Here is a 24662-nt window from a genome sequence, read left to right on the forward strand (position 1 = left end):
GGTTTTGCCCTGTTTGCCAGAGTGATCTTTTCTTAACACATAAAATTTAAATACATTTAATATGGGTTACAAAATGGTTAGGTTGGTTTTTTTTTTTTAAAAAAAAACTTAAACATATTACGTTAATGATCATTTGCTAAACTAAATGCTTTTTAGAAAAAATTTAAACCATGTAGAAGTCAATAAAGTACAGATCAAATCGGGGATCAGTTAGTATCTTTGCAGCAGTGTGTGCTGTCCACTAGAATGTTCCATGATTATGGAAATGTATATCTGTGCTATCCAACATGGTAACCACTAGTCACATTTGGCTTTGGTCATTTGAGGTGTGGCTAGTGCAACTGATGAATTTCAACATTTTGTTTCATTTTAATTACATTTTAATAGCCATATGTAATTAGCATTTATGATAAATACAGCTTAGGTTTATTGTAAAATTTTATATTTCTCCTTATATGTTTATTTTTTTAAAAAGGTATCTTTCAAATCTATTGTGTGTATGGTATGTTTTTCTATAACATTCTCGATTATTGGTGGTGTTCAGAAATGCTACGTAAATTTGAGTATTTTCTCTTACTTGACTACCTTGTGACCCACATTAAAAGAAAGTCTTTGGTTATTCTGCTTCTCTCTTTCAGAATTCTAAATTCTTAGAATATAAGTAAATTGCTATTTGAATCTTTATGTCATTTCACATATTAAGTGACTGATCCTGAGTTGCTCTGGGGCTTCCTCAAAAAACAACCTAAATTATGGATCCTAAATGAACATAGACTACTTTCCTTCATTTTGCCCAGATACAAGATGCTGTTTTTTGGGTTCTTTGATGTTCAAACCTAACTTTGAATGTTGAAAGAAATGGTACTTCTCAGGATACCTAAACATGGATTCGTTTTAAACAGTTCATTTCACAGCTCAACACGCACTTTTTGGAGCACATGCTTTATGGTTACTGGGAATACAATGTTAAATAATTGTTTTGCCTTTAAGCAGTTTGTAGTCTAATTGAGGAGATAGATGTGGAAAGAAATCACTTCTTCCCAGTGGCATTATAGAATAGAGGTTAAGAGTATGCCCTAGAGCTGTGTGACCTTGTTTATGTATGGAAGCTCAGTTTCCCTGTGAGTAAAATAAGGATATTAGTGTTCTTGTCAGGATTGAATGAGATTATTTGTATGTTTGGTGTATGTTAGCTAATATTATTGGCTATTGAGGAGCTTGAAATGTCTCATGCCCCTATTATTGGCAGTGGAGAGCACTTGAGAGATTTTAGCAGGCAGATGACATGGTTGGATTCACATTTTAGGATTATGTGAATTGCTGTGTCTGTAGTGGATCAATAGATTTGAGGAGGCTGTAGTGATAAACCTGTTGAGAAATAATGACCTGATCACTGTAGTTATGATAGAATGATTGGGAGAGAGAGTGTAATAATACTTTAGTGTTATCAAGTAAGACTTGATTGATTTAATGAAGAGGGTAAAGGAGTCAGAGATAACATTTGAATTTTTGACTCTGGTGTCTGAATGATGGTGGTATTTACAACTGAGTTATGGAGTGTAGGAGGAGGATGTGGAAGAGGAGGTTGAGAGAGTGCATTGAATTTTGTTCATGCTTGAGATGACTGTGATATCCAGGTGGGCATATTCAGTTGGATTTGTGTTTTTTTGGGCAGGTAGAAGAGTCACGGCTGGATTCCTTTTGTTTTTGGAGACAGGGTCTTTCTGTATTGCTCAGTCTGGAGTGCGGTGAGTGGTGCTGTCATGCCCTCACTGTAGTCTCCGGGGCTCAAGTGATTCTCTTACCTCAGCCTCCTGAGTAGCTGGGACTACAGGCATGTGCCCCACCATGCCCAGCTAATTTAAACAAATTTATGTTTTGGAGATGGATCTCACTGTGTTGCCCATGCTGGTCTTGAACTCCTCTCACCTTGGCTTCCCAAAGTGCTAGGATTACACATATAAGCTACAGTGCCTCACCTGGACTCTTTAACTGTATTTAATTGTACATCGTTTGACACAATATTCAATAAATGGTAGCCATTTTTAGCACTGTTTTTATTATTATGTAGGTGGCATTTAAAGCAACCAATAGATGAACCTTTCTTAAAAAAAAAAGTAAAAAGTAAAAGGAGAAGTGGGCTAGAAGTAGAACATTTAAGAGATGGATAAAGAATGACTATAGAATGAGATTAAGGAAAAGCAGAACTAAGACAGGGTCTGATGAAGTACTATGAGTTTATATAAGAATAGTTAATAATATCTGATGCAACAGAGATATATAGTAAAGTAATGCCTAAAAGGTACCACTGTATTTGAATGGGATGTCAGTGGTGCCCTCTGCTACGTAAATCACAGTGGAAGTATGGAGACAGAAGCCGGAAATAGAATGTATTAGCAAATAAATGGGAGGTTAATATAACATGGGCTGGTTTTGTTGATGTGACCCAAGAGCCAAGCAGTAATATCGATATCTTCCAAGTACCAAATTTTAAAATTTCCTTTAATAAAAATATGTGGCTAGTCATTTTGAACAATTATCCAAATTTTTTTTTTTTTTTTTTTTGAGACGGAGTTTTGCTCTTGTTACCCAGGCTGGAGTGCAATGGCGCGATCTCGGCTCACCGCAACCTCCGCCTCCTGGGTTCAGGCAATTCTCCTGCCTCAGCCTCCGGAGTAGCTGGGATTACAGGCACGCACCACCATGCCCAGCTAATTTTTTGCACCTTTAGTAGAGACGGGGTTTCACCATGTTGACCAGGATGGTCTCGATCTCTTGACCTCGTGATCCACCCGCCTCGGCCTCCCAAAGTGCTGGGATTACAGGCTTGAGCCACCGCGCCCGGCCCAAAAAATTTTTTTAAAAAAAGTGTAAGAAAAATTAAGAATTCAGAGGGCATAGATCTATTTTATGTATTCAGGTTTAAATGTAGTTTAATTTTTTTCTTTCAGCTTTCTCTGAGTTTTAATCCTCATTTACTTTGCTAATGAGATTTAAAAATATTATTTTCATAAACCTTGTAACTTTTTGCTTTTTAATTCTAACCCTGTGATTTACTGTTAATCTGTTTCTTTATAAGCTTCTTAAATTTCACTCCAGTGTTAGTCTCAAACATTGTTGTAGTGATTAATGCTTTTGCATCTCATTTTCTTCCTTTCTAATATATTTTAATCAATTTTTATTTGAAGAGCCAATTAAAAATGTTGTTTAAGATCTTGTCATATCCACACTGTCTACCTGATTGGTTCTGCCAATTCTGTAAAACTTTACTTGATATTATTGGGATTCTTTGGACTATGTGGTAATATTTGTAGATTTATAGAAATTTTACTTATTTAATTCTTGAAAGGCAATTTTAGTTCTAAGTATTTGTAGAATATTTTATTGTCATCTGCTATGTACCAAGTCTTAACTTGACATTAACTGCGTAACATTAGGCATAGCACCTCTCTTACGACTGTCCTATTTCGGAACTTCACAGTATGTACCTGGACCTTTCAGAGCACTAAGTTCTGTGCTATGCTATTCTTCAGAGAAGGAGCACATTTGAATAAAAAGTGTTAGTTTCAGTCTCAATGAAAGACTCATAAAAGTTATGAACGTTTAAAAGTGCCCTTTCCTCCCTTTTCAGCTAATTGAATTCTTCATTTTATAGGGGTGGAAGATTCCAGGAAGAAGGGGCAGGGATGAGTATTATAATTTTTAAATAATGTGCTGGACACTTTTTGTGTAATGTTATTTGATCTGGATAGCAACCCTTTTGACATAGGTAGTTTTATCCTCATTAGAGAAATTAAATAACTTGCTCAGTTCAGAAAATGAGTTAACGGCAGAATCAGGATGATATTTGCAGGTTTTTCTATTTGTAATCTAGTATTTTTTTCACTCAGGGGTTCTCTGACTAGGGCCTAGAGGTAGAATAAAGAGGGCTCTGCCCTGTGCTCCCTCTTGCTTCTCCGCCTTCTGTTCTTCGGAGTGTATGTCATTTTTCTCCAGCAGTAATTTAGGGAAAAAAAAAAGATGTTGAGGACCACCACTGTATCATTTTGCTCTGATTTTTAGGAATTATGTTCATGCTAATAATCTATTTAATTATGCCATTAGGAAACAAAACTCAACCAAAATATAGGCTGTGGTTTGCATCATTCTATGAAAGACATGGTGGGAAGTTGAGTTATAGCTTTCCACTGAGTTGACTTTTCCCTTTGATGTTTATTAATTTAAAACATTGAGTATTCAAAGAATACATTAAACATGATAGACTCACAGGCTGTACAGATGTCCCTTGCAATCTGTGGGTGATTGGTTCTAGGATTTCCCTTGGACACGAAAATCCATTGATGCTCAGGTTTTTATATAAAATAGTGTAGTATTTATATATAATTTATGCACATCTTCCCACTTTTTAAATCATCTCCAGATTACTTATAAAGCCTAATGCAGTGTAGATTTGGGCACGTACAGTGGCTCACACTTGTTAATGTCAGCACTTTGAAAGGCTGAGGTGGGAGAATCGCTTGAGTCCAACAATGTGAGACCAGCCTGAGAAACGTAGTTCCCATCTCTACAAAAAAATTAAAAATTAAAAAATTAGATGAGCATGGTGACATGTGCCTGTAGTCCCAGCTACTCAGGAGGCTGAGGTGTGAGGCTTTCCTGAGACCTGTAGTTCGAGGCAGCAGTGAGCTATGATCATGCCACTGCACCCCAGCCTAGGTGTCAGTGAGATCTACCATCTCCAAAAAAAAAAAAAAATAATAAATGCTATGTTGTTACACTGTTGTTTAGGGAATAATGACAAGAAAAAAAATACATGTTTACTACAGACACAAACCATCCTCTTTTTACTGGTGTCAGAAGTGAATGCAGTGTTTGTCCTTAAACTTTATAGTTTGGCCAACTCTGGGAAGTATGTGTATAGGACAGATTCCTAGGAAGCACTGGCTCAGGACAGTGGGAAATCAAATTAGAGGAATACTGAGAGTGCCTGCTTTTAAAGCTGGTTTGGGATTAGAGAACTAATTTGCCTGGAGAACAGTTCGAGATGAATGTTTCAGATTCATTGAAGACCTGGAGATATACTGTATGAATTAGGAGAGTAAAATTTCTCCTTCGGCGATTTGATAAAAATCAGGCTATTCTTGCCTTCTTGCTTCTTGCTTGTCACAGTCCCTTTCTTCTGTCTTCCTTCCCAATTCCCTTCAAATTCTTATCTTGAGACTTTAAAAAGGAAGTTTGTTTATGAGGAAAGGGCAAAGACAAGAGCTGAGATGCGCAAGGAAGAGAAGCTTGGTAAACAGATAAACACTGCCCCCTTGTTTGACATTTAGGGAGGAGACTTATTACACCTGCTTTTGCATCATTGTTATACACTGTACTTAACTTTATTGTGACACTTATCACACTATGAGCAGTTATTTTTATTACAGAATTGTGAGGTTTTTAAAGACACGAAGTATGTTTGTTATTTCTCTATTACTAACCAGCGAGAGACAGTCATTGGTTGAGTGCCTATTGCATGTGCCAAGCACTTTGCTAAGACATAGATATCATCAAGTCCAGTGGTTTCTTTCTTTCTTCCTTTCTTTCCTTTCCTTCCTTCCCTCCTTCCTTCCTTCCTTCTCTCCCTCTCCTTTCTCTCTCTCTTCTCTCTTACTTGTTTTGCTCTTACTGCCCGGGCTAGAATGTAGTGGCACGATCTTGGCTCACCACAACCTCCGCCTCCTGGGTTCAAGCAATTCTCCTGCCTCAGTTTCCTGAGTAGCTGGGATTACAGGCACACGCCACCATGCCCAGCTAATTTTTTGTATTTTTAGTAGAGATGGGGTTTCACCATGTTGACCAGGATGGTCTCGATCTCTTGACCTCATGATCCACCCGCCTCGGCCTCCCAAAGTGCTGGGATTACAGGCTTGAGCCACCGCGCCCGGCATGCCTGGCTAATTTTTTGTACTTTTTAGTGGAGAGAGGGTTTCTCCATGTTGGTCAGGTTGGTCTCGAACTCCCGACCTCAGGTGATCCGCCCGCCTCAGCCTCCCAAAGTGTTGAGATTACAGGTGTAAGCCACCGTGCCCAGCCTCCAGTGGTTTCAAACTTAGAAACTTTCATATTTTATAAATATGTTTTGATAAAGAAGTACTTCCTCACATATTACTTTTTATTTTTTATTTTTTTTGAGATGGAGTCTTGCTCTGTCGCCCAGGCTGGAGTGTGGTGGCATTATCTTGGTTCACTGCAACCTCTGCCTCCCATGTTCAAACGATTCTCCTGCCTCAGCCCCCAAAGTAGCTGGGACTACAGGTGCATGCCAGCATTCCTGGCTAATTTTTTGTGTTTTTACTAGAGACAGGGTTTCACCGCATTAGCCAGGATGGTCTCGATCTTTTGACCTCGTGATCTGCCCGCCTTGGCCTCCCAAAGTACTGGGATTACAGCATGTGCCACTGCGCCAGGTACTTTTTTTTTTTTTTTAAAGTTAGAGTCTCACTGTGTCGCCCAGGCTGGAGTGCAGTGGCGCAATCTCGACTCACTACAACCTCTGTCTCCTGGGTTCAAGTGACTCTCTTGCCTCAGCCTCCCCAGTAGCTGGGATCACAGGCTCCTGCTACCACGCCTGGCTAATTTTTGTATTTTTAGTAGAGATGGAATTTTGCCATGTTGGCCAGGCTGGAATTGAATTCCTGACCTTAAGTGATCTACCCTCCTTAGCCTCCCAAAGTGCTGGGATTATAGGCATGAGCCACCGTGCCCAGCCAGTGATTTTTAACAACTTTAAATAATACTGATAAATCACTCTTTTTAGTGGACTCTAAATACCATCATGATTTGATACTCCTGCCATTCAATTATAAAAATACATAAATAGCTTCCTTTTTTGACGTTTAAAATTTTTATAGTCCTTTCTGTTTTGAATTTGCATTTCTGTTACACTTTTCACACAAGACTCTATTCTTATATATTTTATGCATAAGTTATATTTTGCATGTAACATGCATACATTATGAAGGTAGTATATTTTTATACATTACAGTCATTCATGCATATTGATTACCCTATCATATGTCTTTGCAGCCAAAATATGTAAATTTAAAAATATCTTTTAGTCATTACATTGTAATTAGCACAGAGTAAAATAAAAAATGTATTTAAATATTGGTAAATTATTTTTTATTTATTAAAAAAATAATTTTTTTTTCTCCTCCTCTGCCTCCAAAATGTTGCCGAAAAAAAAAAAGGATTAAACAGAAGAAAATAGGCCAGGCACAGTGGCTCACGCCTGTAATCCCAGTACTTTGGGAGGATGAGGCGGGCAGATCACTTGAGGTTAGGAGTTCATGACCAGCCTGGCCAACATAGTGAAACTCCATTTCTACTGAAAGTACAAAAATTAGCCGGAGGTGGTGGTGCATGCCTGTAGTCCCAGCTACTTAGGAGGCTGAGAATTTCTTGAAATGGGGAGGCAGAGTTTGTAATGAGCCAAGATTGCACCACTGCACTCTAGCCTGCGTAACAGAGCAGAACTCCATCTCCAAAAATAAAAATAAAAATAAAAATAAGTTTTGGAGACAAAATATGAATCATTACTTATTTAACACCTAAAAGGTTTTTATACCCAGACAATACAATAGTGTATAATTCCATTCAGAAGAATATTGAAGATCTTCAAAGCATGGTCAAGGTGATCTCCTTTCAGTCCATGGAATGGTGTTCCTGGAAATGACTAATACAACGGCAAAAAACCTATCTACTTGGGCATTCTTGGTGTTTGATCAATTAAGCCAGAGACCTATAACAGTGTTGGAGTGCTTGTTTTGTAAAGGTCAACCAACTTAGGCTGATACTGTTTGTATGAAGAGTATAATTTTCTTTTCTGTTATATAGGTATTCTCTGAAACCAAATGACCAAATCTTGGCTGAAGACAAACACAAAGAACTGTAAGTTAATTAAACCGTAGGTTGTAAATAATTTACTCTCTCTATGAAGTTGATATATGCATATGTAAATAGTCCGATTTTCAAAATTAAATAATGATAAAGTGTAATTAACACTATGATCTTAATCCTAACAGGATTACAATAACCTACATTATATAATTCACACAACATAAAGTTTGCATCAGTCATAATTTCTCCTGTATTCACATTAACAGATGTAGTGTTGTATTCCGTCATTTCCATCATCTAGATTAAAGTCTTATTGGGAATATGTCATTTTTTTCTCTCTTTCTAGATAAAATATTAAATTGTCTCTGTTTTCTTTCTGACTGCTCTACCAGAAAAAGGAAAATATAGAATTAAATTGCCACTGTTAATTTTTGGGTCTTTTTTTTTTTTTTTTTTTTTGAGATGGAGTTTTGCTCTTGTTACCCAGGCTGGAGTGCAATGGCACGGTCTCGGCTCACCGCAACCTCCGCCTCCTGGGCTCAGGCAATTCTCCTGCCTCAGCCTCCCGAGTAGCTGGGATTACAGGCACGCGCCACCATACCCAGCTAATTTTTTGTATTTTTAGTAGAGACGGGGTTTCACCATGTTGACCAGGATGGTCTCGATCTCTTGACCTTGTGATCCACCCGCCTCGGCCTCCCAAAGTGCTGGGATTATAGGCTTGAGCCACCGCGCCCGGCTTAATTTTTGGGTCTTACTCTGGTGAATCCCCCAACCTCATGATAGTGACGGAGAAATATAATTTTGTTTCTTTCATTGCTTTATGAAAAAGTAAATGTCTGTTGTTTGGTACAAGGTAAAATATTTTATTTTTGTATTTTTGAGACAGAGTCTTGCTCTATTGCCCAGGCTGGAGGTGCAATCTCGCCACATTGCTTGAACTCCTGGGTTCAAGCAATTCTCCTGCCTCGACCTCTCAAGTAGCTGAGACTACTGGCCCCCGCCACCACACCTGGCTAATTTTTGTGTTTTTAGTAGAGACGGGGTTTTGTTACGTTGGCCAGGCTGATCTCAAACTCCTGACCTCAGGTGATCTTCCTGCCTCGGCTTCCCAGAGTGCGGGGATTACAGATGTGAGCCACTGAGCCTGGCCAGAGACATTTTATTTTCACAACTAACTCAGGTCTTTCTTGATTTAGTTTAATGTAACCTTCATTTGTACTTATCTATATGGAGGGTGACTTTTTTTTTTTTTTTTTGTAGAGGACTTCAAGACTATTATTTTCTTGAGATTAATAATTTTTCCAAGTACTTTTTTTTTTTTTTTTTTTTTTTTTTGAGATGGAGTTTCGCTCTTGTTACCCAGGCTGGAGTGCAATGGCGCGATCCTCGGCTCACTGCAACCTCCGCCTCCTGGGTTCAGGCAATTCTCCTGCCTCAGCCTCCTGAGTAGCTGGGATTACAGGCACGCACCACCATGTCCAGCTAATTTTTTGTATTTTTAGTAGAGACGGGGTTTCACCATGTTGACCAGGATGGTCTCGATCTCTTGACCTTGTGATCCACCCGCCTCGGCCTCCCAAAGTGCTGGGATTACAGGCTTGAGCCACCGCGCCCGGCTTTTTCCAAGTACTTTTAAACTGCTTTTTAAACACTGTCTTGAACCTTTTGCAAAATATTTTATTTTCTCCTATTTAAGATAACATGTGAAGTGTTTAATTATACAATGGCAGGACCAATGTTCAAGGAAAGGATTTCCTTATGCGTTCTTATCATTTACATATTCCATTGTTACGCTAACCTTTCATCAGTATTTTTACATTTGGTCTATCTTTATTTGTTTATAATCTCCATAGTGGGTTCTCAAATATATATACTGTCAAGAAATTTTTTTGCTGTTTCTTTATTGCCTAGTATAGTCAATGAGGGTAGGTGATTGTTACTGTAGCATTCATTGGTTATTACTTCTAGGTCTGGTAAGAAGAGCTTCTTTTGCTTTGGGAATTAAGGAGTTGGTGAGCCTTGGAAGTTCCTTTGGTCCTTAGACTATGACCATTATTAAAAATATCAGAAATCTGCTCTTAAAGAGTAAATATTATTATTATTATTTTTGAAACATAGTTTTGCTCTTGTTGCTCAAGCTGGATTGCAATGGCGAGTTCTCAGCTCACTGCAATCTCCGCTTCCTGGGTTCAAGCGATTCTTCTGCCTCAGCCTTCCTGGTAGCTGGGATTACAGGCATATGCCACACGCCTGGCCAATTTTTTGTATTTTTGTATTTTTAGAAATGGGGTTTCACCATGTTAGCCAGGCTGGTCTCAAACTCCTGGCCTTAGGTGATCCACCCACCTTGGCCTCCCAAAGTGCTGGGATTACAGTGATGAGCCACCATGCCCAGCCAAAAGTTTTTGTTGATGTTGTTGTTTTTTGAGTGCAGTGGCATCTCAGCTCTCTGCAACCTCCACTTCCTGGGTTCAAGTGATTCTCCTGTCTCGGCCTCCTGAGTAGCTGGGACTACAGGTGCTTACCACCACGCCTGGCTAATTTTTGTATTTTTAGTAAAGACAGGATTTCACCATATTGGCCAGGCTGATCTGGAACTCCTGACCTCAAGTAATCCGCCTGCCTCAGCCTCTCAAAGTGCTGGGATTACAGGCAGGAGCCACCGCACCTGTCCCCGGCCGAAAGTTTTTAAACTGTCCAAGATATAATTTGTCTCTATGTCTATAACTTGGTCACTGATACTTTTTTCTTACTTTTCTTTCTCTCTTTCTTTATTTTTTTGAGATGGAAATCTTGCTCTTTCACCCAGGCTGCAGTATAGTAGCGCCATCTCCACTCACTGTGACCCTGAGACCTCTGCCTCCCAGGTTCAAGTGATTCTCCTGCCTCAGCCTTTTGAGTAGCTGGGATTAAAGGCACCCGCCACCATGCCCAGCTAATTTTGTATTTTAGTAGAGACAGGGTTTCACCATGTTGGCCAGGCTGGCCTCAAACTCCTGACCTCAAGCGATCCACCCACCTTGGCCTCCCAAAGTGCTGGGATTACAGGCGTGAGTTACCGTGCTTAGCCTTTACATTTTATAATTAAGTTTTAAACATTTAATATGTGCTCCCCTACATATTTACCACTGAGGTTTTCCTTTAACATATGATTGCACTTGCTTTATCATTTCTTTATTCTTCTATTCATGCATTACTTCCTCTGTGTTTTGGATGCATTTCAAAGTAAATTGTAGACATCTATATGCTTCCCCTTAAATATTTCAACACATATACCATTAACTAGAGTTTTATATTTCAAAGTTTTTTTTGTTTCACCTGTTCTAAAATTTCTTATAAACTGAGTCATATGTATGTCCTATTTTGTATAAAACTTTTGCCACTTACTGTGTTTTTGAAATTTATCAGTGTTGTTGTGTCTATCGGTTAATTCCTTTTTATTTTTGCAGATTAACATTCTGTTGTTTATTTGTTCTATTATTGCTAAGTATTGCCACTCGTTTGATTTGTCATTATTTGATGGTCTTGATATTTTTGGCTGCTGGCTCTCTGCCTTGTAGTTTTTGATTTATATACCAAAGAAAATATTCAGTTGAATATGGCATTATAAAAGCAGAGTACTAATTTAAAAAAATTCAATGGTTATTGAATTAATGAATTTCATGAATTCATGAAAGCTGTTTATAAATAATCTCATTTGTGTCTTTGGAATTAAAATAGCCAAAATCTTAGTAGGATGGCAGTCATGAAAGTCAGAGTCTGCTAAGGAGTATATAGCAACTCACCTGCTGTATTAGAAACAAAAAGATCTCTTTGTGTTCAAGACCAAGCTTTAAAAAAACAGAAGAGATATGGATATAAAACAAAATTTTACTAGCTAATTCCATGCTTTCTTCTTATAAAATACTATTATAACCTCTTAATTTCAGTCTGTTAAAGCTTAATTGATCATAATATTGTAAAAAATGTGTTGGCACCATCACATTGACCTGCTTTTTGAAAATGTAGCCTAATTTTATAAGAGTACCAATAAGAATGTACAGGAGTATAGTGATAGCTCTAATTATCTTGATATTAATAAATAGTGGCCTCACATGGTGATTCACACATGTAATCCCAATACTTTGGGAGGCTAAGGTGGGAGGATTGCTTGAGGCCAGGTGTTCGAGACCAGCCTGAGAAACATAGTGAGACCCCCCCATCTCTACAAAATTTTAAAAAAGGCTGGGGCACAGTAGCTCTCGCCTGTACTATCGGCACTTTGGGAGGCTGAGGCAGGCAGATCACCTGAGTTTAAGAGTTCGAGACCAGCCTGTCCAACATGGTGAAACCCTGTCTCTACTAAAAATATAAAAATTAGCTGGGCATGGTAGCAGGTGCTTGTAATCCCAGCTACTTGGGAGGCTGAGGCTGGAGAATCGCTTGAATCTGGGAGGCCACGGTTGCAGTTAGCTGATATCGTGCCACTGCACTCCAGCTTGGATGATAGAGTGAGACTCTGTCTCAAAAAAAATGAGAAAAAAAATATTAGCCTGACAAGGTGGTGTGAGTCTGTAGTACCAGCTACTCAGGAAGCTGAGGCAGGAGGATCTCTTGGGCCTAGGAGATCAAGGCTACAGTGAACCATGATCATTCATTCTACTGGGCTCTGGCCTGGACAACAGAGTAAGAGACCTTGCCTTTAAAAAAATAAAAAAAGAATAAGAGAGTACAATGATAGTTCTAATTATCTTGTTATTAATAAATTTTAAGTATATTTTCATTAAAAACATTTTTAGTTCCTGAAATTTCATGATTCAAATTTTATATACACTTAGTCACTGATGCTTCACAAATATGCTTGTTTCTCTGTAAGAAGAAGATAGGCATGGGAAAACAAGGAATTATTGGTCAGCAGTGACACTTGTTTTTCTAAGCAAAGTGTTTTTTTTCAAGTTCCTGTTTTTCATTATTCTACTTACTGAAGACCTTGGGGGATGATTTTAAGTAGAGAAAGCTGAGCAATTAAAGTTACAATGTGATTAATGTAAAACTGTAGGATTTATACTTTGCTCTATGCATGATCCAGTAATGAACTGGTTTGAACAGCTTTCTAGTGTTTTTCCGTTGTAGTTTTGTAAATGGAGTAATTTAAAATAAATTAAGGAAACATCAGTATTTTACCAAATATTTTTACTTACTTTCCATTGTGCTAGGCATTATTTAAAGAAAAGATACTGTGCAGCTTTTTGTGTATTAATCATACCTCAGTAAAGTGGTTTAAGAAAAAGTATAAGATACTGATTTTATTTTTATAAATGGCTTCTTACTCTCCAATAGTGTTTTTTTAAAATTTTGGACACATCTGCAGTTATCAAAAATAGAACCACTTTGTTTCCATGAATATTTTATGAATACATAAATTTTGTTTCACCTTGAATTTTGAGATCTGATCATAAAGATTTAGTTAAGGAAAGTAAAAGTTGTCTGTAGTTAGGGGTGAATTCCAAATGAAAATATAAATAAATTCAGCAGTATCCATACCACTTAACGCAGAGTAACCTGATATCTGAAGATGTTTTTTGTTTGCTGTAAGGCAAGGGGAAAGCCTGCTTAAAAGGGATTAACATTTATTTACCCAGCTTTTTAAGATAGCTACCAAGGTAAACAGTGAACTTTTGTAAGCAGTGTATACTGTTCTAAACATGAAGTATATTTTCCCTTCTGATAGTGAATGAATTCTATATATGATTTTTTTTTTTTTTTGAGACAGAGTCTTGCTCTATTGCCAGGCGCCAGGCTGGAGTGCAGTGGCATGATCTTGGCACACTGCAACCTCTGCCTCCTGGGTTCAAGCAATTTTCCTGCCTCAGCCTCCTGAGTAGCTGGGACTACAGGTGTGCGCTACCATGCCCAGCTAATTTTTGTGTTTTTTAGTAGAGATGGGGTTTCACCATGTTGGCCAGGATGGTCTTGATCTCTTGACCTCATGATCCGCCTGCCTCAGCCTCCCAAAGTGCTGGGATTACAGGCATGAGCCACCACACTCAGCCTATTTATGATTTTTTAATGCCAAAAGTTAAATTATTGGCCGGGCGCGGTGGCTCACGCCTATAATCCCAGCACTTTGGGAGGCCGAGGCGGGTGGATCATGAGGTCGAGAGATCGAGACCATCCTGGTCAACGTGGTGAAACCTCGTCTCTACTAAAAACACAAAAAATTAGCTGGGCATGGTGGCGCGTCCCTGTAATCCCAGCTACTCGGGAGGCTGAGGCAGGAGAATTGCCTGAACCCAGGAGGCAGAGGTTGCGGTGAGCCGAGATCGCACCATTGCACTCCAGCCTGGGTGACAAGAGCGAAACTCCGTCTCAAAAAAAAAAAAAAAAAAAAAGTTATTTTATCAGGATTACCTCTTAAATTCTTAAATTTTGTCTTATAAATGTTAATTATATTATGGTATTTAAGTGTTTGCCAGTTTACCATTATGATGAGATGGGAGAAAGCAAATAAATTATGCAATAGGCATGAACCTTCAAGGATATTAGAAAGGACGTGCTCAGGCTATGATCTTTGGTGCAGTGTAAAAATATAATTTCTTAGAGAATAGTGTCAATTTTCAAATCAGCAGGAGAGTTATAAGTGTTTAAGAGGAATGTTTAGGAATAGGTCAGGGTAGTTAGATACAATAACATCTGGCATGCTCTTAATTATTGTTGTGACTTAGCAGTTCTTTGAAAACATCAAAATCATAGACTGGACTTGTGCCTGTAATCCCAGCACTTTGGGAGGCTGAGGCAGGAGGATTGCTTGAGTCTAGGTGTTGGAGAATAGCCTGGACAACATAGTGAGACTCTTGTCTCTACAAAAATTTGTAAACAGTAATTGGGTGTGGTGGTGTGTGCCTGTAGTCTCAGCTGCTTGGGAGAATGAGGTAGAAGAATTACTTGAGCTCAGAAGGTCCGTACTGCAGTGAGCTGTGATCTGTGTCAGTGTGTTCCAACTTGGGTGACAGAATGAGACCCTGTGTCAAAAGAATCTTTTTTTTTTTTTTGTAAGAATGATCTAAGAACTGGATGCCTGTAAAGCTGAGAGAGAGAGAGAGAGAGAGAGAGAGAGAGAGAGAGAGAGAGAGAGAGAGAAACCCTGTGAAGCATAAAGTCAAAATTAGAATAAAGAAGTTAGGACCAACAGCAAAGTTAATGTTTAATTTTTTTTAGTGTTCATAAATAAGGTACAGTTTAAAAAATATCAAACATTTTTATGATCCTGTTTTCAGGGCCCACTTTTTTTTTGTATCTTTAAAATTACAGTATTTTGATTCTAGAAATGAACCCTAGAACCAGTATCCATATTTTATCATGAATAAAGAGAGAGAGAGTAACATTGATAAAATGACTTGCCGTAATTTACATTGCTGCTTAAGAACAGTACTAGACCAGAATCCAAGTCCCCTGATTCCCATGTAAGTCCTGTTTTTGTCACACCAAACAGTTCTCTAAGTATATAGTGTTTTTGTTTTTTTGTTTTTTTGAAACAGGATCTCTCTTCCTCACCCAGGCTGGAGAACAGTTGTGTGATCATGGCTTACTACAGCCTTGTTTTTAGTTATGAGGTATCCTTATGTTGCTCAGGGTGGTTGTAAATTCCTGAGCTCAAGAGTCCCCCTGCCTTGGCTCTCAAAGTGTTGTGATTACAGACATGATCTACCACACCCAGCCAATAATTCCTTTTAAAGGAATTAATATCCATTGCAAGACTTGGTAACTGATTACAGTGAATTCAGTAGCTGATTGAATCAGTTTCACAGTATTTTGTTGTGGTTTTAGAAACCACTTCAGACCAATAACCAATATTGAGTGAGTTGAAGATAATCACTTCCAAATACAAGGCACTTTACGTTCTTCCAAAGGAGAGGATGCAACACAAAGCTGTTTGGTCAACTTGATATAAAATATTTTAGATACGCTCATGAAATAAGTAAAATGTGTACATTTTACAGCCACGTAGTATGTTAAATAGAATAACTTTTTTCTTTTTTTACTTCTCATTTCTTCGAACAGTCTTACTTAGAATCTTCATTAGCATCTTTGTCATTGGAGCCCTTTTCTCTAGAACACATCAGTCTCTTTCCATTTTTGATATTTTCTCTGGAAATTTTATCCTGAGCTATAAATGCCTCTCCTGTAAGAAAAGTTTGTGACTCACTGCAGCCCTGACCTCATGGGCTTAAGCCATCCTCCTGTCAGCCTCCTGAGTATCTGGGACTACCAGTGTGCACCACCATGTATGGCTAATATTTGTATTTTTTTGTAGAGATGGGGTCTTGCCATGTTGTCCAGGCTGATCTTGAACTCCTGGGCTCAAGTGATATGTCTGCCTTGGCCTCCCCAAGTGTGGGATTACAGATGTGAGCTACTGTGCCTGGCCAAGAAAATTTTTTTAAAATTTATTTTTATATGTAGCCATATTTGTAAGGTAACCTTTTACAATATTGTTTTTAAAACTAAGCTTTAAATAGTTCCTTGTAATAAGAGTTACCATTGTGAGGCCCGGCACGGTGGCTCAAGCCTGTAATCCCAGCACTTTGGGAGGCCGAGACGGGTGGATCACGAGGTCAAGAGATCAAGACCATCCTGGTCAACATGGTGAAACCCCGTCTCTACTAAAAATACAAAAAAATTAGCTGGGCATGGTGGTACGTTCCTGTAATCCGAGCTACTCAGGAGGCTGAGGCAGGAGAATTGCTTGAACCCAGGAGGCGGAGGTTGCAGTGAGCCGAGATTGTGCCATTGCACTCCAGCCTGGGTAACAAGAGTGAAACTCCATCTCAAAAAAAAAAAAAAAAAAAAAAGAGTTACCATTGTGCTTATAAGGCTGCATCTCCAGGAGTCAGTAGTAAATCTGTGTTGGGTTTCTTTGCTGCTGCTGCTTTTTTTTTTTTTTTTTTAACTGATAGGGTCAGTTGGTCCGGTGACTTCTGTAAAGATCCAAAACTAGCATTGATTGAGGTCATTTCAGGCTTATGCATAATCTACAAAGGATTCTCAACCAATTGAGATTATAGTTCACCTCTTTTGATGAACTTTTGATTGTTCTCTTACTTTAAAATCCTAGGATCTCATAACTTCTATTAAATTTTTATGCCTGGATTATAAAAATTCTGAAGGATTTGCTTAAATATTTTGTTGCTTAAAAGAAAATAATTGGGCTAGGCATGACGGCTCATACCTGTAATCCCAGCACTTTGGGAGGCCGAGGTGGGTGGATCACCTGAGGTCAGAAGTTCGAGACAAGCCTGACCAACATGGAGAAACCCCCGTCTCTACTAATAATACAAAAAAATTATCCGGGTGTGGTGGCGCATGCCTGTAATCCCAGCTACTCGGGACTCTGAGGCAGGAGAATCACTTGAAGCCGGAAGGCGGAGGTTGTGGTGAAACAAGATGTCGCCACTGCACTCCAGGTTGGGCAACAAGAGCGAGACTGTTTCATAAAAAAAAGAAAATCATTGGTCGAATGTGGAGGCTCATGCCTGTAGTCCTAGCATTTTGGGAGGCTGAGGTAGGTGGATCAGTTGAGCTCAGGGGTTCAAATCAGCCTTGGCAATGTGGTGAAACCCCGTTTCTACTGAAAGTACAAAAAAAATTAGCTGGGCCTGAATGGCATTCACCTCAGAAGACTGAGGTGAGAGGATTGCTTGAGCTCAAGAAATCGAGGCTGCAGCAAGCCAAGATTGCATAACTGCACTCCAACCTGGGCAAGAGATCGAGAACCTGTCCCAGAAAGCAAACAAAAAACAAACAACTCCCCCCACCAAAAAAAACCCCAGAAAATAATTAACACTGTAATCAAGGAAGGCAACTTATTATAAAGAGTAATTTTGTGATTAAAAATAGTCTTATATTCGTGAATGATAGGTGAGTGAAAAATGTATGTTGTTAGTAGTAAAACCTTATAACCATTAAGGAATTCTAAATTGCTACCTTCTACTTATGAAGAACTGTATGGTGCCCCGGACTTAGCATTAGAAGAAACTTTATGTATGAGCTTTGCCATAGGCTATAGTCTTGGGGTAGCAGTTAAAATTCTGTGCCACTATGATTATTAAGAAATAAGGAATTTATTACAGGAATTAAATCTTATTTAATCATGGGAAAAACTACGGATATTAAGATCCAAAAAATGTGAGAGAAAAGTCGCTAACCTGCCTTTTGATGTAGGTTAGTGAGTTAGACCTTTCAAAAGCAGGTAAACATGTTCTACTGCTGTAGGGACACTGTGAAGGAGGTTTGTGTGTTGTAGGCTCTTTGCAGCTACCGCTATGGGCTTTTAGTGAAATACCTGGTGACAGGCTTGGTCCTGGTAGTTGTGGACGTGGTAGAGTGGGGATGAGTGAGGACAGATTACAGTTCTGCCCATACCTTTGTGTCTGTCCTTCCCTGCCTTTAACCAATGACTGCCTTTGGAATGAAATGGCTACTGCCTCAATTGCATTTCCTAAATTTATGCAAATTTCTCTTGTGACGTATCTTAAGTTGAAACCATATTGGAGAGGAAATTAGGGGAAATGCACTTCTACTTAACACAGTTTAAGACCTTAACTTTGTTTAATCACTTAATCTTCCAAACTTAAGTCCCTCAAATATTTTTCTGGGTTTAGATTAGTGCTTTTCTCTTACTGTCCCCTGAACAAATGATTTCTTTTGTTAGCTACTTCTCTTTTAATCTATTCAGTAATCCCTCTGGGTGTAGCTTCTGAATTTCTAGAATAAAACTCTTCATCCAAAAAAAAAAAAAAAAGGATAATGATCTTTCCCTTCAATTTTTAGGGGGAAGGATAAGGTGTTTCCTAGAAAGTTTATTCAGTGTAGTTCATTGATCCTTAACTTCAATTTACTTGACAAGATATATTTATGGGATGAATTTTATTGAGGGTAGCAGAATAGAGAGAGAAATTGCTGCTATGATGAATTCTCTTTCTTTCTTTCTTCTTGGTCTACAACAAACAGGAATATTTTGAGAATGTAGCTATTGCGTATTTTAATGTAAGAGTTATGCCAACACTATTTCCCCTTAAGGGTTGAGTCAGACCTTTTGGGAATGACATAGACTTGGGGGGTCTTAAGGGAACTTTTAGTATTTATTAGCAGCCAATCTAACCCTGAAAACTCTACTAACTATTATATTTTAGAAGTTTTAGTATGGTTCATTAGAAATATGTCACAGTGTGTAGGTAATACTGTGTTTTATTTTGAGTCAGCTAATTGTTAAGGTAAACCTTAGAGGATAAACTGAACTCATATTGATGAATGGGAATCTGATCTTTCCATCAGACAAGGTCTTTTTTTTTTGAAGTTTGGTGTATTATAACTTTATTATTTGTGAGACTAGCTCCCTCTGTAGAACTCCAATAAGATTGCAACTGGACTTTTTCAATAATTTAGAAAAGTGACCTAAACATTATCCATAATTTAAAAATTTCCATGTAAAATTTTACTTTGTTTTTGAATCAGTTGCAAGTGGTTTTTAAAAAGTATAAATACTACCTTTATAAAAATGTTTCACTTTGTATACACAAAGTTTTAATAACATATACAAAATGAAACCTTCTTCAAACATTCCTATACCTTTAATGAATTTTTATTTAGGAAGGCTAGAGAGAAGTGTGTGTTGAGTAAATCCTGATGGAAGCCCTAGGGGAAAAATTAATTTTGAAGCTTAGCTGGATACTTGAAATTATCCTATTTTTTTTTGAGCTTCTTATGAAAATGTTCATAAGAGATTTTTTAATTTGTCTTGTAGAGAAGGGAAAAGCAAACTTCTACAACATGGTAGAAAGAGCAAAGAAAAAATTTGGCAAGATCCCCAAATTTAGTGAAGAAATGCAGGAAAAAATGCTTTACATATATGATTTTTAAAAAATTTTTAGTTTTTCTTTTTTTCTTGAGATGTGGTCTCACTTTGTCTCCTAGACTTGAGCTTGGTAGCACAATCATCATGATCGTCCCACCTCAGCCTCCTAAGTAGCTGGGACTATAGGCATGTGCTACCATGCCTGGCTCACTTTTGTATTTTTAGTAGAGATTGGATTTTGCCATGTTGCCCAGGCTGGTCTCAAGCTCCTGGGCTCAAGTGGTCTGCCTATCTCAGCCTCTTAAAGTGTTAGGGTTACAGGCATGAGCCACTGCACCCTGCCCACATATGTGAGTTCTAGGAATTTATGCTGTTATAGGAAAATCCTTTGTTATCGAAGTCCGCTTCCAATTTTCCTGTGTGGGAGTGAGCTTACTTCTTTTACCACCACTTTTTGTCCTTTCTTTCTGCTACGGTTTAAATGTTTGTCCCCTTCAAAACTCATGTTGAAATTTAATCGACATTATAACAGTATTAAGAGGTGGAAGTCTTTAAGAGGTGATTAGGTCATGGGACTCTACCTTCTTGAGTACATGAATGCAGGAGTGGGTTAGTTATCTCCAGAGGTTGTTGTAAAGCAAGTCCGGCCCCTCAAGCACTTGCTTGCCATTTGCTTTCTGCCATGGGATAATGCAGCAAGAAGTTGCTGAGCAGAAGCTGGCCCCATACTCTAGGACTTCCCAGCATTCAGAACTGAGAAACATAGTAATATTTCTTTCCTTTATAAGTTACCCAATCTCAGGTTTTCTGTTAGCAGCCATAACAATCAGACTAAGACACTCCCCAAACCATTTTATATTAAATTGTAAGTTGTATAATTAGCTCTTCAAAGAATTTTTTTCAGACATAATATAAGCTCCATGATGGCAGAGGGAATATGATTGACTTGCAACATGGAATTTAGAAAAATGAGTGAACAGATTTCAACCATAAAGCTAGGAACTAAAACATACAAATGAGGATAAGAAAGAACTGAAGTACATATGCTCTTTCAGTTTCTAAAAATTTAACTGTATTTTCTTCTAAGTAGATTGAAGGATGTTCTTAGGATTATGCATGAGTAGGCTTTTAAACAATTTTGTGTGCATAATTATCTTTGAAGCCTCTGTTAATACTAAACATCTTTATTCTGTTAAAATAGAGTTTATTCAAACACAGATGTACAGCATGTATTGTGGCACAAAGAAATTCAAGAATTCTTTTTGTTTGTTGACTTTGACTAAATTTGGTATCAGATAATTGCTTTAAAGAATAATAGCTAGATGGGCCAGACGTGGTGGCTTACGCCTGTAATCCCAGCACTTTGGAAGGCCAAGGTGGACGAATCATGAGGTCAGGAGTTTAAGACCAGCCTGGCCAGCATGATTAAACCCTGTCTCTACTTAAAATACAAAAAATTAGCCAGGCATGGTGGCAGGCACCTGTAATCCCAGCTACTCAGGAGGCTGAGGCAGGAGAATTGCTTGAACCCGGGAGATGGAGGCTGCAGTGAGCTGAGATCGAGCCACTGCACTCTAGCCTGGGTGACAGTGCAAGACTCTGTCTCAAAATAAAAGAATAGATAGACTAATTGTATTGGTATAACAAATATACCCTTCATTATCCATAAACCACTGAAAGAGTAATTATGGTTTTCGTATACAGGCATACCTTGGAGATATTGGGGGTTTGGTTCCAGACTATCACAGTAAAATGAATATTGCAACAAAGAGAAATACATGAAAATTGTATTTTTCCAGTGCATGTAAGAATTGTGGTGATATCACACTGTAATCTATTGTATGCAATGCATTGTATAAAAAATATATATGCCTTACTTTAAAAATGCTTTTAAGTGTCATCCCATCTGAATTTGATCAACTAAAAAAAAAGAAAAATGCTTTATGGATAAATATGCTAACAATCATTTGAGCCTTTAGCAAGTTATAATCATTTTGCTAGTGGTGTGTCTTGCCTCAGTGTTGATGGCTACTGACTGGTTAGGATGTTGGTTGCTGAAGGTTGGGGTGGCTGTGGCAATTTTTTAAATAAGGCAATAATGAAGTTTGCTGTGTCAGAGTCTTCCTTTCATGAAAAATTTCTCTGTAATATGCAATGCTGTCTGATAGCATATTACCTATGGTAGGACTTGGAAAATTGGCGTCAGTCCTCTCCAACCATGCCACTGCTTTATCAACTAAGTTTATGGAATATTCAAATATTGTTGTCATTTCAGCAGTGTTCACAGCATCTTCACCAGGAGTATATTCCATCTCAGGAAATCACTTTCTTTGCTCATCTGTAAGAAACAAGTCCCTGTCCATTCAAGTTTTATCATGAGATTACAGCATTTCACTATCTATCTTCAGGCTCCACTTCCAATTCTAGTTCTCTTGCTGTTTCTGCCACATCTGCAGTAACTTCCTCCACTTAAGTCTTGAAGTTCTCAGAGTCATCCATGAGGGCTGGAATTCACTTCTTCCAAAGTCCTGTTAATGTTGATGTTTTGACCTCCTCCCATGAATCACGAATGTTCTTAATGCCATCTAGAATGATGAAAACTTTGCAGGAGGTTTTCTTTTTACTTTGTCCAGATCCATCAGAGGAATCACTGTCTATGGCAGCTATAGTCTTGCAAAATCTATTTGTTAAATAATAAGACTTGAAAATGAAAATTACTCCTTTATTTGGGGGCTGCAGATTGAATGTTGTATTAGCAGCCATGAAAACAGCATTCATCTCCTTGTTCATCTCCGTCAAAGCTATTGAGTGACCAGGTGCATCGTCAATGAATAGAAATATTTTAAAAGGGGTTGGGTGTGGTGGCTTATGCCTGTAATCCCAGCACTTTGGGAGGCTGAGGTGGGTGGATCATATGAGGTTGGGAGTTTAAGACCAGCCTGACTGACATGGAGAAACCCTGTCTTCACAAAAATACAAAATTAGCCAGGTGTGGTGGTGCTTGCCTATAATCCCAGCTACTCAGGAGACTGAGGCAGGAGAATTGCTTGAACCTCGGAGGTGGGGGTTGTGGTGAGCTGAGATTGTATCATTGCACTCCAGCCTGGGCAACAAGAGTGAAACTCCGTCTAAAGGAAAAAAAAAAAAGAATATTTTAAAAGGAATATCTACACACACACACACACACACATACAGTTTTTTTCTGAGCAATAGGTCTCAACAGTGGGCTTAAAATATTCAGTATATTATGCCGTAAACAGATGTGCATTCATTCATCCAGGCTTTGTTGTTCCATTGATAAAACACAGGCAAAGTATATTTAGCATAGTTCTTAAGGGCCCTAGAGTTTTCAGAATGGTAAGTGAGCATTGACTTCAACTGAAAGTCACCAGCTGCATTAGCCCCTAACAAGAGAGTCAGCCTGTTCTTAGAAGATTTGAAGCCAGGAATTGACTTCTGTTTAGTGGTGAAAGTCCTAGATGGCATCTTTTTCCAATAGAAGGCTGTTTGTCCTGTGTTGAAAATTTGTTGCTTATTGTGGCCACCTTCATCAATGATGTTAGCAAGATCTTTTGGATAACTCACTGCAGCTTGTACATCAGCATTTGCTGCTGCTCCTTGTACTATGCAATGGAGACCTTCTATTCTTAAACCTCATGAACCAACCTCTCCTAGTTTCAGATTTTTCTTCTGCAGCTTCCTCACCTCTCTTAGCCTTTGTACAATTGAAGACAGTTAGGAGCTTGCTCTGGATTAGGCTGGGTATGATGATACATATGCATGTAGTCCCAGCTACTCACAAGGCTAAGGTGAGAGGATTGCTTGAGCCTGAGAGTTCAGGGCTTTGGTGAGCTATGATTGTGCCTGTGATAGCCACTGTACTCCAGCCTGGTCAATGTAGCAAGACCTCCATCTTTTATACACACATGCAGAAACACGTGTGTGTGTGTGTGTGTGTGTGTGTGTGTGTGTGTGAAATAAAGCACAGTAAGATGAGGTATGCTTATATCTGTAGAAAGTCTGTGTTGATATATAAGTATTTTGCTGGGGGGGTCCTTATAGTTTTTAATCTCTTAATTACCCTCTCACAGTCTTTAAGGGTAACTAACCCATGTGCTTCTATTAATGTTGAAAGAAACCTCAAGTGGACTTTCCTTTGCATTGTAATTTTGAATTTGGTTTGACCTATATATCACATGTAGTTAATCCTTGTCAATGTTAGTACTTTCTGTATTTTTTTCTTTGTATGAATTTATAAAAATTAGTCACATCTTATTATGTCTGTGACATTGTGGGGTTTATACATTAGTTTAACTATAGAACTTAAAATAAAAATATATTTCCCACTGAAAATTGACATCCCATTCTTCCTGATGTGATACGCTGAGGAGTACAGAATATCGCATGTGAGGTAGTCCTACAAAAATAAAAGCTCGAATCTAATTTTGAAGAAATAGACAAACTTAAATTCAGGAATTTTTTTTTTTTTTTTTTTTTTGGAATGACAGAAAAAAAAAAAAAAGACTGAGAAACCTTTCCAGCTTAAGAGAAACTAAAAGAACATAGTAACTAAATGTAATACATGATTCTGACTTGGATTTTGGCCAGATAAGAGGGATACTTTAAAGGCCACTATTGGGACAGTTGGAAAAATTGAATATGGACTGTATATTATAGTATTGCATTAATGGTAAATATCCTAAATTAAGAAATGTAATGTGATTATGGAGTACATTGATCTTGTTTTTAGGAAATTACACACATAAAACCAGGCCTGGTGGCTCATGGGTATAATCCCAGTGCTTTGGGAGGCTGAGGCGGGAGGACTGCTTGAGGCCAGCAGTTTGAGACCAGCCTGGGCAACATAGTGAGACCTTGTCTCTGCAAAATTAAAAAAAAAAAATTAGCCAGGCATGGTGGCACATACCTAAATTCCCAGCTA

At 38.3% G+C, this 24662-nt stretch overlaps 1 protein-coding gene across 7 annotated transcripts in view; it reads left to right on the plus strand.

Annotated features, from left to right (window-relative positions):
* Nucleotides 1-24662, plus strand: part of ADK (adenosine kinase) — a 582906-nt gene that overhangs the window by 56894 nt on the left and 501350 nt on the right. For 5 of the 7 annotated variants that reach the window (XM_003939783.4, XM_074382425.1, XM_074382426.1 and 2 more), the window contains one exon: nucleotides 7882-7935. The exons of the other annotated variants lie outside the window; for them this stretch is intronic. In XM_003939783.4, the coding sequence (XP_003939832.3) occupies nucleotides 7882-7935 (54 nt within the window). The remainder of the gene's footprint in view (nucleotides 1-7881; nucleotides 7936-24662) is intronic. 7 annotated transcript variants of the gene reach the window in all.

This window comes from Saimiri boliviensis, chromosome 12 (genome assembly GCF_048565385.1).
Source record: "Saimiri boliviensis isolate mSaiBol1 chromosome 12, mSaiBol1.pri, whole genome shotgun sequence".
Taxonomy (NCBI): Eukaryota; Metazoa; Chordata; class Mammalia; order Primates; family Cebidae; genus Saimiri; species Saimiri boliviensis.